Below are 16,513 nucleotides of genomic sequence, written 5' to 3'. Positions count from 1 at the left end.
TGGACATTGTTGTCTCCTAAACTCCATATCTGCCCAACCTCCTACTTGACATGTCCAATAAGATGCTACTGACACCTAGATATCTAGTCGGCATCTGAAACTTGATGTTGTCTGAAGCTCAACTCCTGATCTGTCCCCCAATCTGCCTCCCATGATGTTCTCCGTTGCAGGTCATGGAACCCCCAACCTCTCACAGGCACAGGAACGCTCTGTCTCCTCACACCCCCCATCCAGTTGGTCAGCACACTCTGGGGGCGCCATCTTTAGAATTTGCCCGGAAGCAGAGCTGTTCACCAGTCACTGCCTCCATCCTGGGCCAGGCCCTCGTCATCTCTCACAGGGTCACTGCCTTGCCTCCCCCTCGTCCTCATGCAACCTGGCAGGTTGGAGGATCCTTTGGAAACATAATCACTCCCCCACCAGGACCTATAGAGGCTTGGCCTCACCCGGAGCCAAGCCAGAGTCCTGGCCTCTGACTTCACAGCACCCTGTCCCGCTCAGCATCTTGGTCTGTCTTCCTCCTGCTCTGTTCTGTCCTTCCCTGGATCGCAGGCCGCTCCTGCTTCAGAACCTTGGCACTCGCTGCCCCCTAGGCCTGGGGCACACTGTGCTTTCTGTCGCACCCTGTGCGTTTGCTCCCTTGTCTCCTCCAGATTGAGACTCAAAGCTTACCCTTTCGGAGCCTGGGCGAGAGGCAGGATGATGCGGTGGTTAGGAGCCCCGATGCCAGAGCGAAAGTGCCAGGGTTTGAACCCAGGCTCTGTCACGCACAGACAGTTACTTCTCTCTGTTTCCTCCTCTACAAAATTGTGACCATGACCATACCTACTTCCAGGGGTCATTGTGCAGAATAAGTGAATTGGAATACATAACATCGTCAGAATAGGTGCTTAATGCAATACAATGTGCAATAGTGTAATAGGGATTGCAAGGTATTTGCTGCTATTATTATGATGGACTCAGACTGGAGGGCTTCAGCAGGGGGCAGACAGCAGAGCTCATCCTCCAGCGGAAGGAAGAAGGGAGAGGAGGCATGGAAGGCAGAAGGGATGGCCCCATTTCTGTGGCAGCAGAGGTCAATGTCCTCTCTCCAGATTGGGGCTGGGCATTCAGCATCCTTGCCAGCCTAAGCTGATGCTAGGGTTGCCCAAGCAAAGTAGGGGTGCCCTCCCAACCTTGCCAGTGAACTTTAATAGCCTCTTTACATCCAACTCCTGACATGAGGCCTGGAGATTTGGATTTGGTGTCAGGAAGGCTCTTAATGGTCAGAGTGAAGGACAATGAAACTGGCTGTCCAAACAGATAGCGAGGAGCCCATCAGAGGGGATATGCAAGAAGCAGGACAATAATCGACAGGGATACAAAATTTTTATTCAGCACCTGCCGTGTCCAGGCTCTGTGTTAGGTGCCAGGGACAGTGAGATGAATAAGACACAGGCCCTGCTATCCAGCCACTCTGTCTATTGGGGAGGGACTTGATATGCCATCAGACAAAAGACCATAGTCTGACCAGGACTGTAATGAGATCTGAGCAGGGACCATGGGGATCCGGGGACAGGGAGCCCAAGAACCCAGGCTGAAACACTGGGACTCAATACCTGTGTGTGATGACCAGTCCACAGATAGGACTTTCCTACGTGAGTGTCATTCTGAGCCTCATCCCTGGGGTCGGTCTGGATTGGGGTTTGTGTTTCCATTTCCCAGAGGAAGGCCCAGGAGGGGGTGCAGGAGCTGGGTGAAGGGGGCTGCCCTCCTTGTGTGGTTGTTACTGTTAGGACTCACGTCCATCCTGCTCCGCCCGCAGATGCACAGCTCCCGGGGAGCTTCCTCGCTTTTGTCCTGGCATGTGTCCTGTTGCTGGCTGGCGGGACCCTCACTTGCCTCATCAGGTGAGACTCTGTCTGCACCCGAGCCTCCTTCTGCCCCTCTGTGCCCCCCACCCACAGGGCCTCTCTTGTGTGTGCACAGTCCTGGCAATCTGCAGGAGGCTTTCCCATCCCAGGACCTCAGGACAGTCCAGCACTCCTGTCCACCTTAGAGCCTCAGTCAGGGCCCTGCTGAGGCTGGGGGACCTTGAGAAAAGGTCCACTGGAAAGTCGGGGAAGAAGCCTGGGACCTTACGTAAGACTGTCCATCCCTGAGCTTCAGGCTATGGACATGCACAATGATGGCTTGACCAGGACAACTCCCAGGGCCCTTCAGTTTTGAAAGCAATTCTTCCTGGGTCTGAAATCCTCTGTGTTCCCTGAGCCTGCCCCCGGCCCTCACCTCGGGAAGCCTCCGGGCAGTTTGGGAACTCCCAGGCTAGGGATCAATAAGCTTATCAGGCCTGAGCCGGGCCAAGGGCCTGGGTAGGGGGCAGTGCTCAGCAGTGACCCCTCCGTGCTGGGACTGCTGGGGAGAAGGGAGAGAAAGAGGGAGAGGGCTCTGGGTCAGCGCAGGCCCAATCGGCCAGATCGAGGTGGGAGTGATACGTGTGCCCTCCCTCTGCCCTGCACTTTCTCTTGCCTCCAGATTGGGCATCCAACAGCTACAGCTGGTGCGGGGCCCCCACCGGATCCTGCTGACAGCCCAGGAGCTCACCTTCATCCATCGGCCACCAAGCAGACGGGTAGGGGGACAGGCACTGGGCTGGGTGGGCAAGCCGCTGACTGAGGCCTGGTCCAGGCTCTTGACCGCACCTGCCCCCTCCAGAGGCTGCACGTGGACAACGTGAGTGAATCAAGAAGTGTGGCAGATGGCGGGAGCCTGAGGTCGGTGGCCCAGGGGTCAGCAAGGAGCCTGCCGGCCCCCCAGGAGCCCACCAATGTGGCCCTGTACCAGGTGAGGGCCTCTGCCACCACAGGTTTGGGCCTGAGAAGCTGCAGTGAGTTTGGGAGAAGCTGAGGGAGCCCACGGCCTCTTGGGCTTCTGTATGCCCTACTCCCGTTACAGAATGGGAAACTGAGGCTTGAAGAGGGCCAGTGACTTTCCTGGGTCCCACAGCAAGTCAGTGGCATAGTAGGAGTGGAGAAGGACTCTCAATTCCCAGCTCAGCATGGTTTGTGATCTGACCTTGGGACAACAAGTTGCTGGCTACTTGGGCCTGGGCTCTCCCAGCGTGGGTCCACCCAGGGTTTCTCTCAGCACGGGGGCCAGTCTAGGTCACCCTCCTGCCTGTTTTGGCAAGGGACAGTGAGATCCCAGGTCCCTGAGGCCCAGAGGTGAGGGAAGCACACAGCCCCAGACCGTCAGCCGATAGGGAGGCCACAAAGTCAGAGATTAGACCGGCAGGATTCTAAAGTTGTTGAGGACACTGTGGCTTTTCAGGTGCTGTGTTCTCCAACTCGACAATTCACTGATGTTCCGATTCTCAAATTCCGTGACTCACAGCTGATGAGCCAGGCTAATTGTACGGGAAGCGACATGAGGCTTATGATCCTTCTTTTCCACTTCCTCCCCAGGGGAATCCCATCTTTTCTTCTTTTATGCTGAAAGGAGGCTTTAGTGCTGTGCAAAGCATGTCCTGTCTGCTTCTCTAAGTTAGCTGACAGGCTGTGGGTGAGGCTGACAAGGCAAAAATCCATCCGTGACAGGGGAGAGAGGGCTAAGATTGCAGCTAGCTCTGGGCCAGGCCGGGGCGAGGACCGAGCCCCAGCCCGAGGCTTCCTTCTCTCCCGCCGTCCCCTCTCCTACAGTCTCTGGGTCACAGAGCCCCCGTCACTTCACAGGCTTTGGGGTGTTGTGGGTGCCTGAGGCCTGCAGAGAAAAGTTGACCTTGACACTGGGAGCATGTTGACATGCTTTATATGCAACAAGTGTTAGCTCTTGCAGGGCGAGTGGGGGTATCATCTTCCCTTTACAGAACTGGAACAAGAGGCTGAGAGAACCAAAGTCACTTGTTCAAGCTCACAGACGGAGCTAGACAGTGGCGGGGTTAGGACTGAACTCGGGTCTGTCAGCCAAAGCCCCTGGCTTTGCCCCACCAAAGTGAAAGTCTAACTTCGGTTTCTGCCGGCCAGGCCCTGCCTGGCTTGCAGCACACAGAAAAGATACATTTATGGGGACGGGGCTGAGAGGCACAGAGGGATTAACCCAAGGTCGCACGGCGGGAGACCAGCAGCGGCGAACTTTCTCGTTCTTCCTCCAACAGGGGGAGTGGGTGTGGCTGAAGAGGTTTGAAGCAGGCACAGCCCCTGAGCTTCGGCCCAGCTGCCTCAGCCTCCTGAGAAAGGTAGGGCCAAGGAGGGGAGGGGACGCTGGCAGGGGACCCCTGCTGGTATGGAGTGGTCCCCGCTCAACGTAGAAGCTTCTAGCCTCAGAAAGGAGTCCTTTCTATCATCACAATTGCTGCCCGATGGCTGACACCTCAACCACAGTTACACACTCATCTTCACTCACGAGCATTCCTCAAGTCACGTCACCACCTCAACGTGACCATCACCACGACCCCCAGGGGCACAGTCCCTTCCATCAGTATCAGCAACACCCTCGAAGGACCTCATCCTGTACCCACCATCCCTCCACCCGTCCATCCACCCATTTAGTCACTGTGTTTTGAGCACCACCTATGAGCCAGGCCATGTTCTGGGTTTGGGGGTACAGCTGTGGAGAAGAGGGACAGGGTTCCTTCCCTCAAGGAGCTTCCGGTCACTTGTCATCACTAACCACATAAGCCCCTTCACCCCCGAGGTTGTCAGTATCCTGAGAAGCACTGTGGCTGGAGCACGGAGCACAGGATTGGAATCAGGAAGGTCCCAGGTAGAATTCTGCCTCCATGAAACGCTTAGCTTTCCTGTAAAATGGAGCTAATGAAATCTACCCTGTGGGGAATTAGGAAGATTGGGGAGAACGTATGAAATAACCTAGAATAGTCTCTGGCCAGAAGTGTGCCTTTGATAAATGCGAGCATCACTGCTTGGGTTCAAGCTCTCTGACCTGCTGGGCAGCCATGACAGAGGCTATTTTCTGGTTGAGCCTGGTCCCTTCTGCTCTTCTTCCTCTCCTTATCAGTCTCTGAGTCTTAGGGGAGAAACTTTACAGTTTTCAGGTCCATGGTTCCACTTAGGTTGGGAAACAGGCCTAGATCCCTACACTGTGGAGTTCGCTACAGCTTATTCATTTATTCTCCCATGACACTTCCATTCACTTGTTCACCCACTCATCCATCCATTCATCCATCCATCATCCATCCATCCACCCAACATTTCTGGTGCCTCTCTGTGCTCTTCCCTGTACTGGGTGCTACATACTGGAGACCCAGATGTGGATTGTACCTGGTTCAGCCTTCAGTGTGCCCCTGGGGGCTGCTAAGATGCCTATTGCCCCAACAGATGCGGGAGATGCGGCATGAGAACGTTGCTGCCTGCCTGGGCTTCTTTGTGGCCCCTGGGGTCAGTGCTCTAGTGCTGGAGCACTGCTCCCGGGGCAGCCTGGAGGACCTGCTGCGGAATGAAGCTCTGCGGCTGGACTGGACTTTCAAGGCCTCTCTGCTGCTGGATTTGATCCGTGTGAGAACCGTCCCTGGGCCTAGAGCTATGGGGGCCGTGGGGAGGGCAAGGAGAAAAGAGACGCTCAGATTTCCAAGACCTGGTCTCCTACTTTGTCTAAGAAAAATCTGAACAGTATGAGAGAAGGTGAGAGGAGGCAGGAAGTGTTTCTGGGGTCTGTGAGATGCTGAGAGGACTAGGGGTCCCTTTGATTCATCACATAATGGGCTACCGTTACGTCCTTTCCAGGGCATGCGGTATCTGCACCATCGACATTTCCCTCACGGGCGCCTCAAGTCCCGAAACTGTGTGGTGGATGGGCGCTTTGTTCTCAAGGTCACTGACCATGGTTATGCAGAGCTCCTGGACGTTCAGCGGGCTCCCCGCCCCCGGCCAGCCCCAGAAGGTCAGCTCAGGGATGCGCAGGCGCTGCCAGTGGGTTTTGAGGCCTCTATTTAAATTGGATGCTTGTGAGGCAGGGGCACAGGGGAGATGTCCAATCTTTTAGCACTTCCTGTGGTATGACCTTGAGCTGCCTCAGGCCCCCTAACTATGAATGGGGGAGAACAGAAACACCTATGTCCTCCTGGGGGCTGTAGGTAGAGGGCGATGACACCACATATGTGAAGTGCCTGCCCATCTTGGCCCAGTTTGGTGGTCAGTGGGTGAGGACAGTGTGGCCTTGCCTTGTGACTGCAGAGCTGTTGTGGACGGCTCCAGAGCTGTTGCGGGGGCCCGGGGCGCCGGGACGGGGCACCCTCAAAGCAGACATCTTCAGCATCGGCATCATCCTGCAGGAGGTGCTGACTCGAGGCCCACCCTACTGCTCCTCGGGGCTCTCTGCAGAAGGTACAGTGCCCTTGTCCTCCTTCCTTGGCCGTTCGCTGGCTGGAGTCCCCGTGTAGTTGGGGAGCTCTGTGGCCACCAGGAAATCCTGGTGGAAATAACCTTACAGACACACTTGCCTGGTTTGACCACGAGAATTAAGTTTCTTTGGCTCAGGCCAGGCAGCCTTCAGCAGCTCCACCAAAAAAATGGCAGCTGACCAGCTCCAGGGCTAAAGATATTGATTTCTGGGTGAAAACCTCAACCCCCTCTTCCTCTTCTAAGGTCACTGCCATGTCTGTGGATGCTCACGCCCTAACCACCCTGCCTTCATCTGCATAGACTTTGTGTCCATATAGACCCCAGTTTTCCCCAGCTGTATCACTTAACTTACTACATGACCTTACACAAATCGCTTACCCTCTCTGAGCCTTAGTTTTCTCATCTTTAGAATGGGGATGAAATAAAAATGGGCCAGACATCTGGCCCTCGTCTGATGTGGCCAGGCTGCTCAGTATTTAGGGGCTTGCTTCTCTGCCCAGACAGGATTCCTTCAAGAACATCTCTGTCCTTATACTTTAGGTGTGCGGGATGGTCACTCACACCCTCCCCATCATCACTCAGTCTTAGATGTTTTCTTTTCTGATCCCAGTGCGGAGGACCAACTTCAGAAACCTTTCCTCCCTTTCTGTGTTTCTCATCAGGGTTTCCCAGACCCTTCTTCTAGCTGTTCCCCTCCTGTCTGTGTCCAGTCCCAGGGACCTGTCCTCACAGACACCCCGGCATCTCAGCCCACAGTCCAGACCAGTGATGGAGCTGAACCCAGTACTCCCTCCCACCCCCAAAGGAAAATCATTAACTCAATGGGAGGCCTGGCTTGCTTCCTTTCTCCACTAAAGCACTGCTCAGTGAGTAATGAGCATTCCAAGCTCCAAATTTATGAGGTGGAGGAGTGGGAAGAGGGGGATCTTTGTCAGGCCATTTGTTCAACATCCTCAGTGGCCCGACCCCCCACATCTGCCTGCTGGGTGAGGGAAGACCAGCCAGATGGGGTCCACAAGTGTATGGCCCTCAGGCCTGGGCTCCATGAGGCTTTAGGTGCAGGGATCAGGCCTGGAACCTGATGACCGCCATTGGATCAGGCTGTCAGTCCAGGGCCTGCTCCGTCCCAGGGCACGCTGTCCCTGGTCTCGGGGAGTAAAACACTAAGAGCCCAGGTACTAGGGGACACCAACCTAAGCCCAGCTCCACGCCAATTCACTTCATAACTTTGAGGAAATCCCTTTCAGGCTCTGAGCCTCAGTTTCCTTGTCTGGAAAATGGGGACTATGTTGCCTGCCTCCTAGAGTGGTTGTGAGGAGTCAGTGAACTTCTTTAGACCAAGTGCCTGACACATGGTGGGCACCCAATGAATATTTGCCTGGGCGGTTTTAGGGAGGTGCTAGTGGGGGATCCCACATTCTCTCCTGAACTCCCAACTTGGACGCAAACGCTCCTCGATCTTAGAAGTAACATCTTTTCAAGAGCCTCTGTGTGTGTGTGTGTGTGTGTGTGTGTGTGTGTGTGTGCAGTGGGGGTGGGGGGTGGAATTGCAGCTTCCAGAGCTCTCTCTGTCATATGCTTTATTCCACTGGACAACCCTGGGAGGTGGTAGGTGCACTTGTTAGAGATAGCTGAGTGAGGCCCGGAGAGGGGAAGGGGCTTCTCGGTGGGGAAGCAGTGGGTCTGGGACTTGGACAAGCTCAGTGTCCTTGCCCTAAAATCTCCTGGAGTCATCCATGGAGCATACTCCCATAGAGCTGGGTGTGTGGCCTCCTCCCTCAACCGCTGACATGGCCGGTCCGTCACTGTGATGCGTTGGGTGTGGACAGCGGGCCGGGCAGGGGGAGGGAACGTGAGACCGCGGCTGGCCTGGCCTGGGACAGCCGTTTTCAGCACATTCACATACGAGGACTCCGTTTTAATGTCAAAAACGTTTGGAGCCTCACATGCTATGTGATTTTTAATATCCGCTGACTGAGACAATCCCCAAAGACAGAATCGGCTCTGAAGTCAGCAGCGCTTTGAAATGGATTTGAATTTTATTCATCACAACCCCATCTGAATACTTTTGAAAAAGAGTCGTACGTGTGTGTGTGTGTGTGTGTGTGTGATGTGTTATTGATTCCATCTGCACACCCTCCTTTGTAAGCACACACAGCTTTCCAGGCCCTTTACTCAGAGGCCCTCAGGGTCTGATGCCTGCAGGCTGGAAGCCTCGGGGCAAAGAAAATCATGTAGGCCTGGAGGAGATCGGGCTCAGTTCTACAGTTTGCTTTTTACCAGCCCTGCAGCTGTGGGTGAACTCCTTCACTCCCAGGAGCCTCAGTTTCCCTACATGTAAAATTAGACAGGGACTCATGCACTACCCCCCAACAAGGGGGCCAACAAAGAATGTGGAGGGAACTGAAATCCAGAAGGAAACTTCTCCTCGGTGACACCAAGGGCCCCCGCCTCCTCGGTCAAGAGAGGAGGACCCCAGCCCTCCTGAGGGAGTAACCTGTAGCCCTAGGAGGTCTGTACTATTTATAACTGTACTTGTTATATGGGGGGAAACTGAGGCTCAGAGAGGTGATATGACTTAGAACGTAAGAGGGTGATATAGAAGTCCCCTCCTGATCCGCTGAAAATCTGAGCTTGGTACTCAGCCCCACTTCCTCCCAATGCCCTTGTGAATCTCTCAGCGCCCCCAGTGCCCCCAACCGCTTCCTGAGGGGGAGCTTCTCCCGGCCAGTTGTCCGATGAGGAGGCTGAGGCACAGAGTGATGGCAAATAGCAAGAGCCAGAACTAGAACGCCGATCTATCGGACCTCGACTTAGTCTGATGGTCTTTATCACAGGGAGTGGGGACAGGAAGATCATGGCAGGGGCTGTCTTGGGAAAATAATGATGATGATAATGAAAGCATACACTCTTGTTTCACGCATGGGGAGTTGGCACCGGAAAGTCTCCAGGTGGCAGGACTGGAGGCAAGAGCCGCAGCGTCAAGGTTTCAAGCACATCGGTGGGGCATCGCTGGCAAGCGGCAGCAGCTGGGTTTGTGGGTTGGGGCGGGGCGGGGGGAGGGGGGTGCTTGCTAGGGGCCAGGTGCCTAACATCTATCACCTCTTCCCTCTGCACTCCTCTCAAGAAGGCAGTTTATTAAGCTCATTTCACAGGTGGGAAGACTGAGGCTCAGAAAGGTCACTGTCTTGTCCACCATCTCCCAGAGAGGTGGGGGGGGGGGGCAGATCCAGAAGTCAAAACCCACTTTTCAGCTCCTAGCGTGAGACCCCTTCCCAGGCCACACCCTGGGCAATCCTGGGTCCACTGGCCAGCATGCCCAGGGGAGGCGAGAAGTACCCTCAGGACCTGATCCCTACACCCCCACGGGCCTACCCTGCCCTCCTTCTCAGGACCCCAGTCCAACCCCTTGCCACGAGTCCTCCTGGGCCCGTCCGACCTATCGTCCACATGGTGTTTATTGCAGAAATCATCAGGAAGGTGGCGTGGCCCCCTCCCCTGTGCCGGCCCCTGGTGTCCCCTGACCATGGGCCGCCCGAGTGTATCCAGCTGATGGAGCAGTGCTGGGAGGAGGCTCCAGAGGACAGACCCAGTCTAGACCAGATCTACACCCAGGTCAGTGCACCCCAGGCCAGGGCTCCCAAGAACTAGCAGATCGGTTCACTTCACTTTGCCCAGTGACAGCCAGGTACTACCTATGGGGCCTAGAAACCTTATGTAGCAAAGGGGCAACAGGCCAGCACCATCACTCCTACGGGGGAGAAGGGGGGATGGCCGAGGTCCACCCTCTGAGGAAAACTTTCCCAGATCCCTGGGTTCCAGGGATGTGTGTTGAGTGCCTTCCTAAGTGCCGAGGCCCATGCTATGTTGTGCTTACTTCATTTAATCCTTAGGCTAGCCCTCCCAAAAAGCACTATTATTATCTTGGCTTTACGGGAGAGAAACTGAGGCACAGATTGGTGACGGACTCGCCCAAGGTAACTGAGGGAGTGAAAGGTGGGGTTGGAATCCAAACTCAGGTTTGTCTGTCTGCAGAGCTGCTGCTGGAAATCTCGGCCTCCTGGCCCCAGAGCAAAGAGGTCATTTGTGGCTGTGGAGACAATCAATGCTGATTCCCCTTGTCCGTGAGTGGAATTAGTGAGGAGCTCGGGTGCACCCCCACCCCCGGGCCTGCCTTGGGATCTATAACAGGAGGGGTGAGGCAAGTCTGTACGAGTTTGCAGGGCGGTGGTGGAGAGTGTGGGCCTGACTGAGCTGGCTAATGGCTCCCACAAGACTAACCCATCAAGCCTGAGGTGACATCTTTGTGCCTCCCTTTCCTCCCTCTACTCCCCAGCCGCAGCAAACGTTGCCAAGGAGAGGCTCAGCGAGCAAGAGGGGCGTCCAGACAGGTGATGAGGGAGCGGGAGCGAGGAAGACACACAACAGGAGCACACAGGTGTCCCCTGAGAATCCTTCCCACATCCCCTGACTTCTCACCTCCTTTCCTCACCTCAGCTCAGGTATCAGGCGTGGCGTCGCCATTCCACAGATGAGAAATCTGGATCTCAGAGTAAATGCGCTCTCAGTGGCCACCGTGGGGGTGGGTTGCAGAGCTAGGACCAGCAATTCTTAAAACACGAGCCTGGAATCTATCCAGGGATCAGAGATTGCCGTGGCCAGCGATGGGTGACTGTGGGGAAAGATCCTGCCCAAGGCTCTGGGGTGGAGAAGGCAGAGGTGGGCATGTGATGCATTCGGCGCAAAGGCAGGGACTGGACCACGCCGTGGGGAGGCTAAAGGCCAGAATGCCTTCGTTCACATGTACATTGCAGTTTACCTCCTTGACCTGGGGCACGTTGATTGCTCTGCTGAGCTTCAACCTCCTTAAAAGTTGCCTGGCAAGACTAACTGTGGTCTGACTCCCCACACTTGAGTGACCATCGGGTGAGATAACTAAGAAAAAAGGTGGTTCTCTGAGAAAGAGAGAGTGAGTGAGGCATTAGAGAAAGAACATGGACCTGGAAATCAAAAGGCTTGGGTTTATGTTCATTTAGCATTGTTCTGGGAGTATCGGCTAATGCAATTAGACAGGAAAATGAATACTGGAAAGGAAGAAGAAATTAATTGCTATTTGCAGATCCTGTGATTGCGTTCCTGGGCAACCGGGGGCAACAATGGAAAGCGCATTCCAGTTTTTAAACTAATTCAGTGGGTTGGCCAATGATAAAATTAATACGTGAAAGATCTCAGTTTGAAACTCAGTTCCACCATTATGAAGTCCTTGGCAAGTTATCTCACCTCTCAGATCCTTTGTTTTCTCATTTGTATAACGAGGGCCTTCCTTGCAGAGGTGAGCTTCTGGTCAGCATCAGGTTCTTGGTGCCTCAGGGTCAGCAGCTGCCATGCCCACCCCGACTGCCCTTTAAGCTTGTGCCTCTGCTTTCAATGGGCGGTATAAAATAGGTGCACGTGAGGGGCTGCAGCCACTCCCCACCTTACAGATGTTGGGTTGAGCTAAGTGGTATTCATGGAGGTTGGATATGTGCACCTACACACGCGCACCTGCCCACACACTAAGCTTCTGGGTTTAGACAGGGCTGGACTCCTTCACTTTGACCGTCATTAATTTGCTTCTCCCACTGACTGAACTTTGGGAAGGTACAAACCAGACTGGGGAAGGTTCTAGTAACTCTCCTTAGGGAACGCACTGCCGTATTTCCTGTAAGTTTCTCATTGAAGATGTGATTTATGACCACATATGAATGTCCTCATATGAAGACCTAAGACAGGCATTTCTCTCTGCTCAGCAGCCAGCAGTTTTGTTTCTTTGGAGCAACCAGTTTAATGCTCCGCTGTCTCATGGACTCTGCGGATCATATAATCTATATTTCCCTCTTTGCTTTGTTGCTAGGAAGCTTATATTCAAAATTGTGACCAAATTCTAACATGCATTTTGCTAGACCAAAATCGCAGGCATTTTCCCTCCTTTGGTCCCAGTGGCCTTACTTATTTATTATCTTATTTTGTAAAACATTTTTTTTTGAACAAGGAGAGAAATAGAGGTAGAAATGATTATATCCATAACTAATCTACATGTATCTTTTCTATCTACCTGTCCATTCACCTACCCATTCATCCTTCTATCTCCATCATATCCACCCATCTGTCTATCTATCATCCATCCATCCATCCATCCATCCGTCTGTCCATCTGTCCATCCATCCATCCACCTTTGAGAAGAACAACAAATGTCCGCACCACAGTGTTGTTGTAAGAACCAGAGCAGTAGGGTTAGTGTTTGTTAATGGTAATGCTATGCTGGCCATGGGCTGGCTCTTTTGTAAAGTCCTCTCCCTGCCGGCCCGCCTCATATAGAACTAACTCACTTTTCCTTCCAGCTGTCTGTGCTTCCCCCGTGCTTCCCTCCAGCTGCCGTGCCTTGTCTATTACATATCTGCTCCTCACCAGTGGAGCTCCTCCAGGCAGGGACTATGTCTGCTTCATTCTCGTGGCCCAGATTGCCAACCCAAGAGCAAGTGTGCTGACCTTCGTGGATGAATTGGGACTTTTGTTCCATTTGCAGTTCAAAAGCCTCAATCAAGGCAAGAAGACCAGCGTTGCTGACTCTATGCTGTGGATGCTGGAGAAGTATTCCCAGAACCTGGAGGACCTGATCCAGGAGCGGACTGAGGAACTGGAGCTGGAGAGGCAGAAGACAGAGAGGCTACTCTCTCAGATGCTCCCTCCGTGAGTGGCCCCTTAGGACTTGATTATGTCTCTAGCCTCAGTGGCTCTGAGCATGGGACCTGGGACCTAGTAGGTGCTTAGTAAGTCTGGATTCCATGAATTCATTTAACTTAGTCATTGTTTATTTATCTAACATATTTTCACAGAACCCCTATCTGTGTTAGGCACTATGTTGGGCTTTTGAGTATTAACTCTGCTACCTCACTTCCCCCGGGGGCAAGGAGAGGGCACAGTGTCCCCCATCCGACTTCAGAGGAAGTGATGTCCAGAGAGGGACAGGTATGTGCTGGAGGGCAGCCAGGATACAGGCAGGCCTGATCCAGATTCCCCAGTGCTTAACCCAAGAGTTTTCCCCCCCGAAATCCCTCCCTCCAAACTATGGGAACGGGGTCCTCCTACCTTGTGACTCTGGTCCTTCCCATTCTTCAGGTCTGTGGCTGGAGCTCTGAAAATGGGGGCAACTGTGGAGCCAGAGTACTTTGACCAGGTTACCATATACTTCAGTGACATTGTGGGTTTCACCGTCATCTCAGCCCTGAGCGAGCCCATTGAGGTGGTAGGCTTGCTCAACGACCTCTACACACTGTTTGATGCTGTTCTGGGCAGCCATGATGTGTATAAGGTGAGAACACCAGAAGGCTGGCATTCCAGCTCTCCTTCCTGCCCTGCTGTGTTTGTGTCATACATTCACTTCTAGTCATTTACCTGTGTGGCTTTATCAGTTAGCTATTGCCGTGTAACAAATAACACCAAAACCCAGTAATGTAAAACGATAAGCATTTGTTATTGCTCACAAACCTATAGGGAAGTTGGAAAGTTCTCTGGACTCAGCCGGACCACTCATGCGTCTGTGGTCAGTTGCAAGGGAGCTAGGAAGTTCTGCCGATCTTGGCTGGGCCGTCTCATGTGTCTGGAACCTTGACTGGGACAGCTCTGGCCCACATGGTCTGTTAACCCCAAGTAGGTTGGCTGGTATCATTCACATGGTATGGCAGGGTTCTGGGAAAGAAGGCAGAAGCCTCTTGAGGTCTAAGCTGGGATTGGGCACATGGCTATTTCTGACATATTCTATTGGTCAAAGCAAGTCAAAAAGCCAACCCATGGGTGCCTGGCTGGCTCAGTCGGAAGAGCATGCAACTCTTGTTCTTGGGCTCTTGAGTTTGAGCCCCATGTTGGGCATTAAAGTTTACTTAGAAAGGGGCCAACCCAGATTCAAGAGGTGGGGAAATTAACTCCACCCGTGCTGGGCAAGGGCCAACAGATGAGTCATCTCCTGTGCCTGTCCTCAGGGAGAGCTCACGGCTATAGATAAAAGATGAAGACAGCCCACAATGAAAGCGATGGTCAGGGCAGGCAAAGGAGGCTGAGAGGGCCCCCAATCCAGCTAGGGTTAGACGTGTGGAGTAAAAAGCAAGAAAGTCTTCCTGGAGGAGGTGCTATCTTCCTAGCGCTGTCCGGTCTGGGTGTGGTTCCTCCAGGCAAGCCATGGGGGAATAATGTGCCAAAGCCTGAGCCTTGAGGGGATGGGCCTGGTGGGTATGAAGAGTGCTGAACGGGTTGTAATGGCTGGACGTGAAGTGGGCTGGTGGTGGAGTGGGTGGCGGCTGAGGGACACTGGAGAGGGGAGCAGGGGCAGAGCTGTCAAGACCTTCCACGATCTAGTCCCTGTGCATCTCTCGACCTTGGGTTTCAGTCCCAGCTTGGCCACCAGCTTCTGTGTAGCTTTGGGCAAATGGTTTCCCTCTCTGGACTTCTGTTTCCTTATGTATAAAACATGAGGAATGGTGACCTCAACCTTGGGGGTTGGCAGATGATGGGTAGTTCCTAACCCCCTTGAAAAAGTGCTGTGTAAGCAAATTGTACCTCTGTACCTGCTGTGGGGACCCCACCCCAGTCCTGCCCCTCGTTCTGGTCCAGTTGCTAGAGGTCTTGGGTCACTTCCGACACAGCGGAGGAGGTGGGGGGGTGGGGAGCTCCCCAGAAACTGCCACACTCAGACTCCACTGGTCTTAACCTCCTTTTGTGACCCACCAGTCCCGTTCCAGCCATAGCCCTTCAGGGAGGCAGGGACAGGGGAAGGCCAGGCCCTGTGGCAGAAACCAGAGTGGACAGGATGCCTGGACAGAGGCACCTCTTTGAGGTGCCAGGCAGTCTGCTGATAGCATTATGTACAGTATCCCAACAACAATAATTGCCAGTACTTATTGAGTGCTTACTGTATACTGGACAGTAGTCTAAGTGCTTTATATGTACTAATTCACTTAATCATCATTGCAGTCTGTAAGGTAGGTAATGGTACCCCTACTGTATATATGAGGAAACAGGTGACTAATGGGCTCATCTAATTACATATTTCCAGTGGCATGTGAAGCTGAGATTTGAAGTTGGGCATTCTGATCCCAAGACCTCCCTTCTCTGGGGCTCACCATCCCTAAGAGATGAACATCCTCAGGATAAACCAAAGGTTCATAGTGGCCCACAAGACCCTCCAGGAGCTGGCCCCACCTACCTCTTTGCCTGTATCTCTGGCCGCTGCATCTCTGCAGACCCCGTATTCCTCGCACATGCTTTGCTGACGGGGCTACTAGGCCTTTGCACATGCGGTTGCCTCCTCTTGGGACACTGGTCTCCCTCCATGTCACCTGGCCCCCTCCTAACTCATCCTTCTGGCCTCAAGTTAGCCTCCTTCCCCTCCCAGACATGGTTAGGAGCTCCTGTGTGGTGCTCTCATAACTCCCCCTGGAAAGCACAGCCACACCGTATGGTTCTAACCTAACCCCCTCTGTCCCCAGTGCCTGGCAAGTCCAACACATGGTAGGTTTTCCGGAAATACATATTGACTGAGTGAAGAGCTCGCTGAGGCCCAGAGGGGAAAGTGACTTGCCCAAGGTCACCCAGCCCGTAGGTGGCAGAGCCAGGACTAGAACCCGCAATGTCTCCCGCCACGGCCTGGCTCTGTCCACTATACCACCCTGCCGCACACTGAGCCTCACAGACCTGAGCCACCGACATGCCAAGGACACAGCTTCCCTCCTGCTCCCCATTCTGGAGCCTATACTCCTGCCTCAGCTCCCGGTTCTGAGATGTTGTCTCTCATGCTGGCTGAGTTTCCCTCTTGCTTCCAGAGCCGCCCTGGCCCTGTGGGCCCCAGGAAAAGATTCCTCATCTCATCTTGCTGAACCCTGCAGCTTTGATGTGCCCTGAGTCACCCCTGGCCTTGCCTCTTCCTCTCCTGTTAATCTTTTCTCACACATGTGCCCCTCCCCGCTCTGAATCATACTTTCTGATCTGCTCTGAACTCTGGCCAAGAGGTCTGCATCTTTCTGGCAGGATGAAATGGAATAAAACAAGGCCCGCACACCCTTCCAGATGTGGGGAAACAGGCGGCCTGTTCCTGACGATGTGTGAGCGCGTCTCTCATCACTCACGCCATCCGCCTCGGTTTCCCC

At 53.8% G+C, this 16,513-nt stretch overlaps 1 protein-coding gene across 1 annotated transcript in view; it reads left to right on the top strand.

Annotated features, from left to right (window-relative positions):
- Positions 1-16,513, top strand: part of LOC121039318 (guanylate cyclase D-like) — a 34,799-nt gene that overhangs the window by 7,796 nt on the left and 10,490 nt on the right. Inside the window, exons 4-13 of the mRNA XM_040489427.1 lie at positions 1,805-1,889; positions 2,515-2,611; positions 2,695-2,823; positions 4,133-4,213; positions 5,313-5,489; positions 5,718-5,874; positions 6,168-6,317; positions 9,802-9,950; positions 12,901-13,064; positions 13,494-13,686. Of these exons, the coding sequence (XP_040345361.1) occupies positions 1,805-1,889; positions 2,515-2,611; positions 2,695-2,823; positions 4,133-4,213; positions 5,313-5,489; positions 5,718-5,874; positions 6,168-6,317; positions 9,802-9,950; positions 12,901-13,064; positions 13,494-13,686 (1,382 nt within the window). The remainder of the gene's footprint in view (positions 1-1,804; positions 1,890-2,514; positions 2,612-2,694; positions 2,824-4,132; positions 4,214-5,312; positions 5,490-5,717; positions 5,875-6,167; positions 6,318-9,801; positions 9,951-12,900; positions 13,065-13,493; positions 13,687-16,513) is intronic.

Source organism: Herpailurus yagouaroundi, unplaced genomic scaffold (assembly GCF_014898765.1).
Source record: "Herpailurus yagouaroundi ecotype Mexico unplaced genomic scaffold, PumYag 180, whole genome shotgun sequence".
NCBI lineage: Eukaryota > Metazoa > Chordata > Mammalia > Carnivora > Felidae > Herpailurus > Herpailurus yagouaroundi.
The sequence above is the reverse complement of the archived record's forward strand: the minus strand, read 5'-3'. Positions and strand labels throughout refer to the sequence as shown.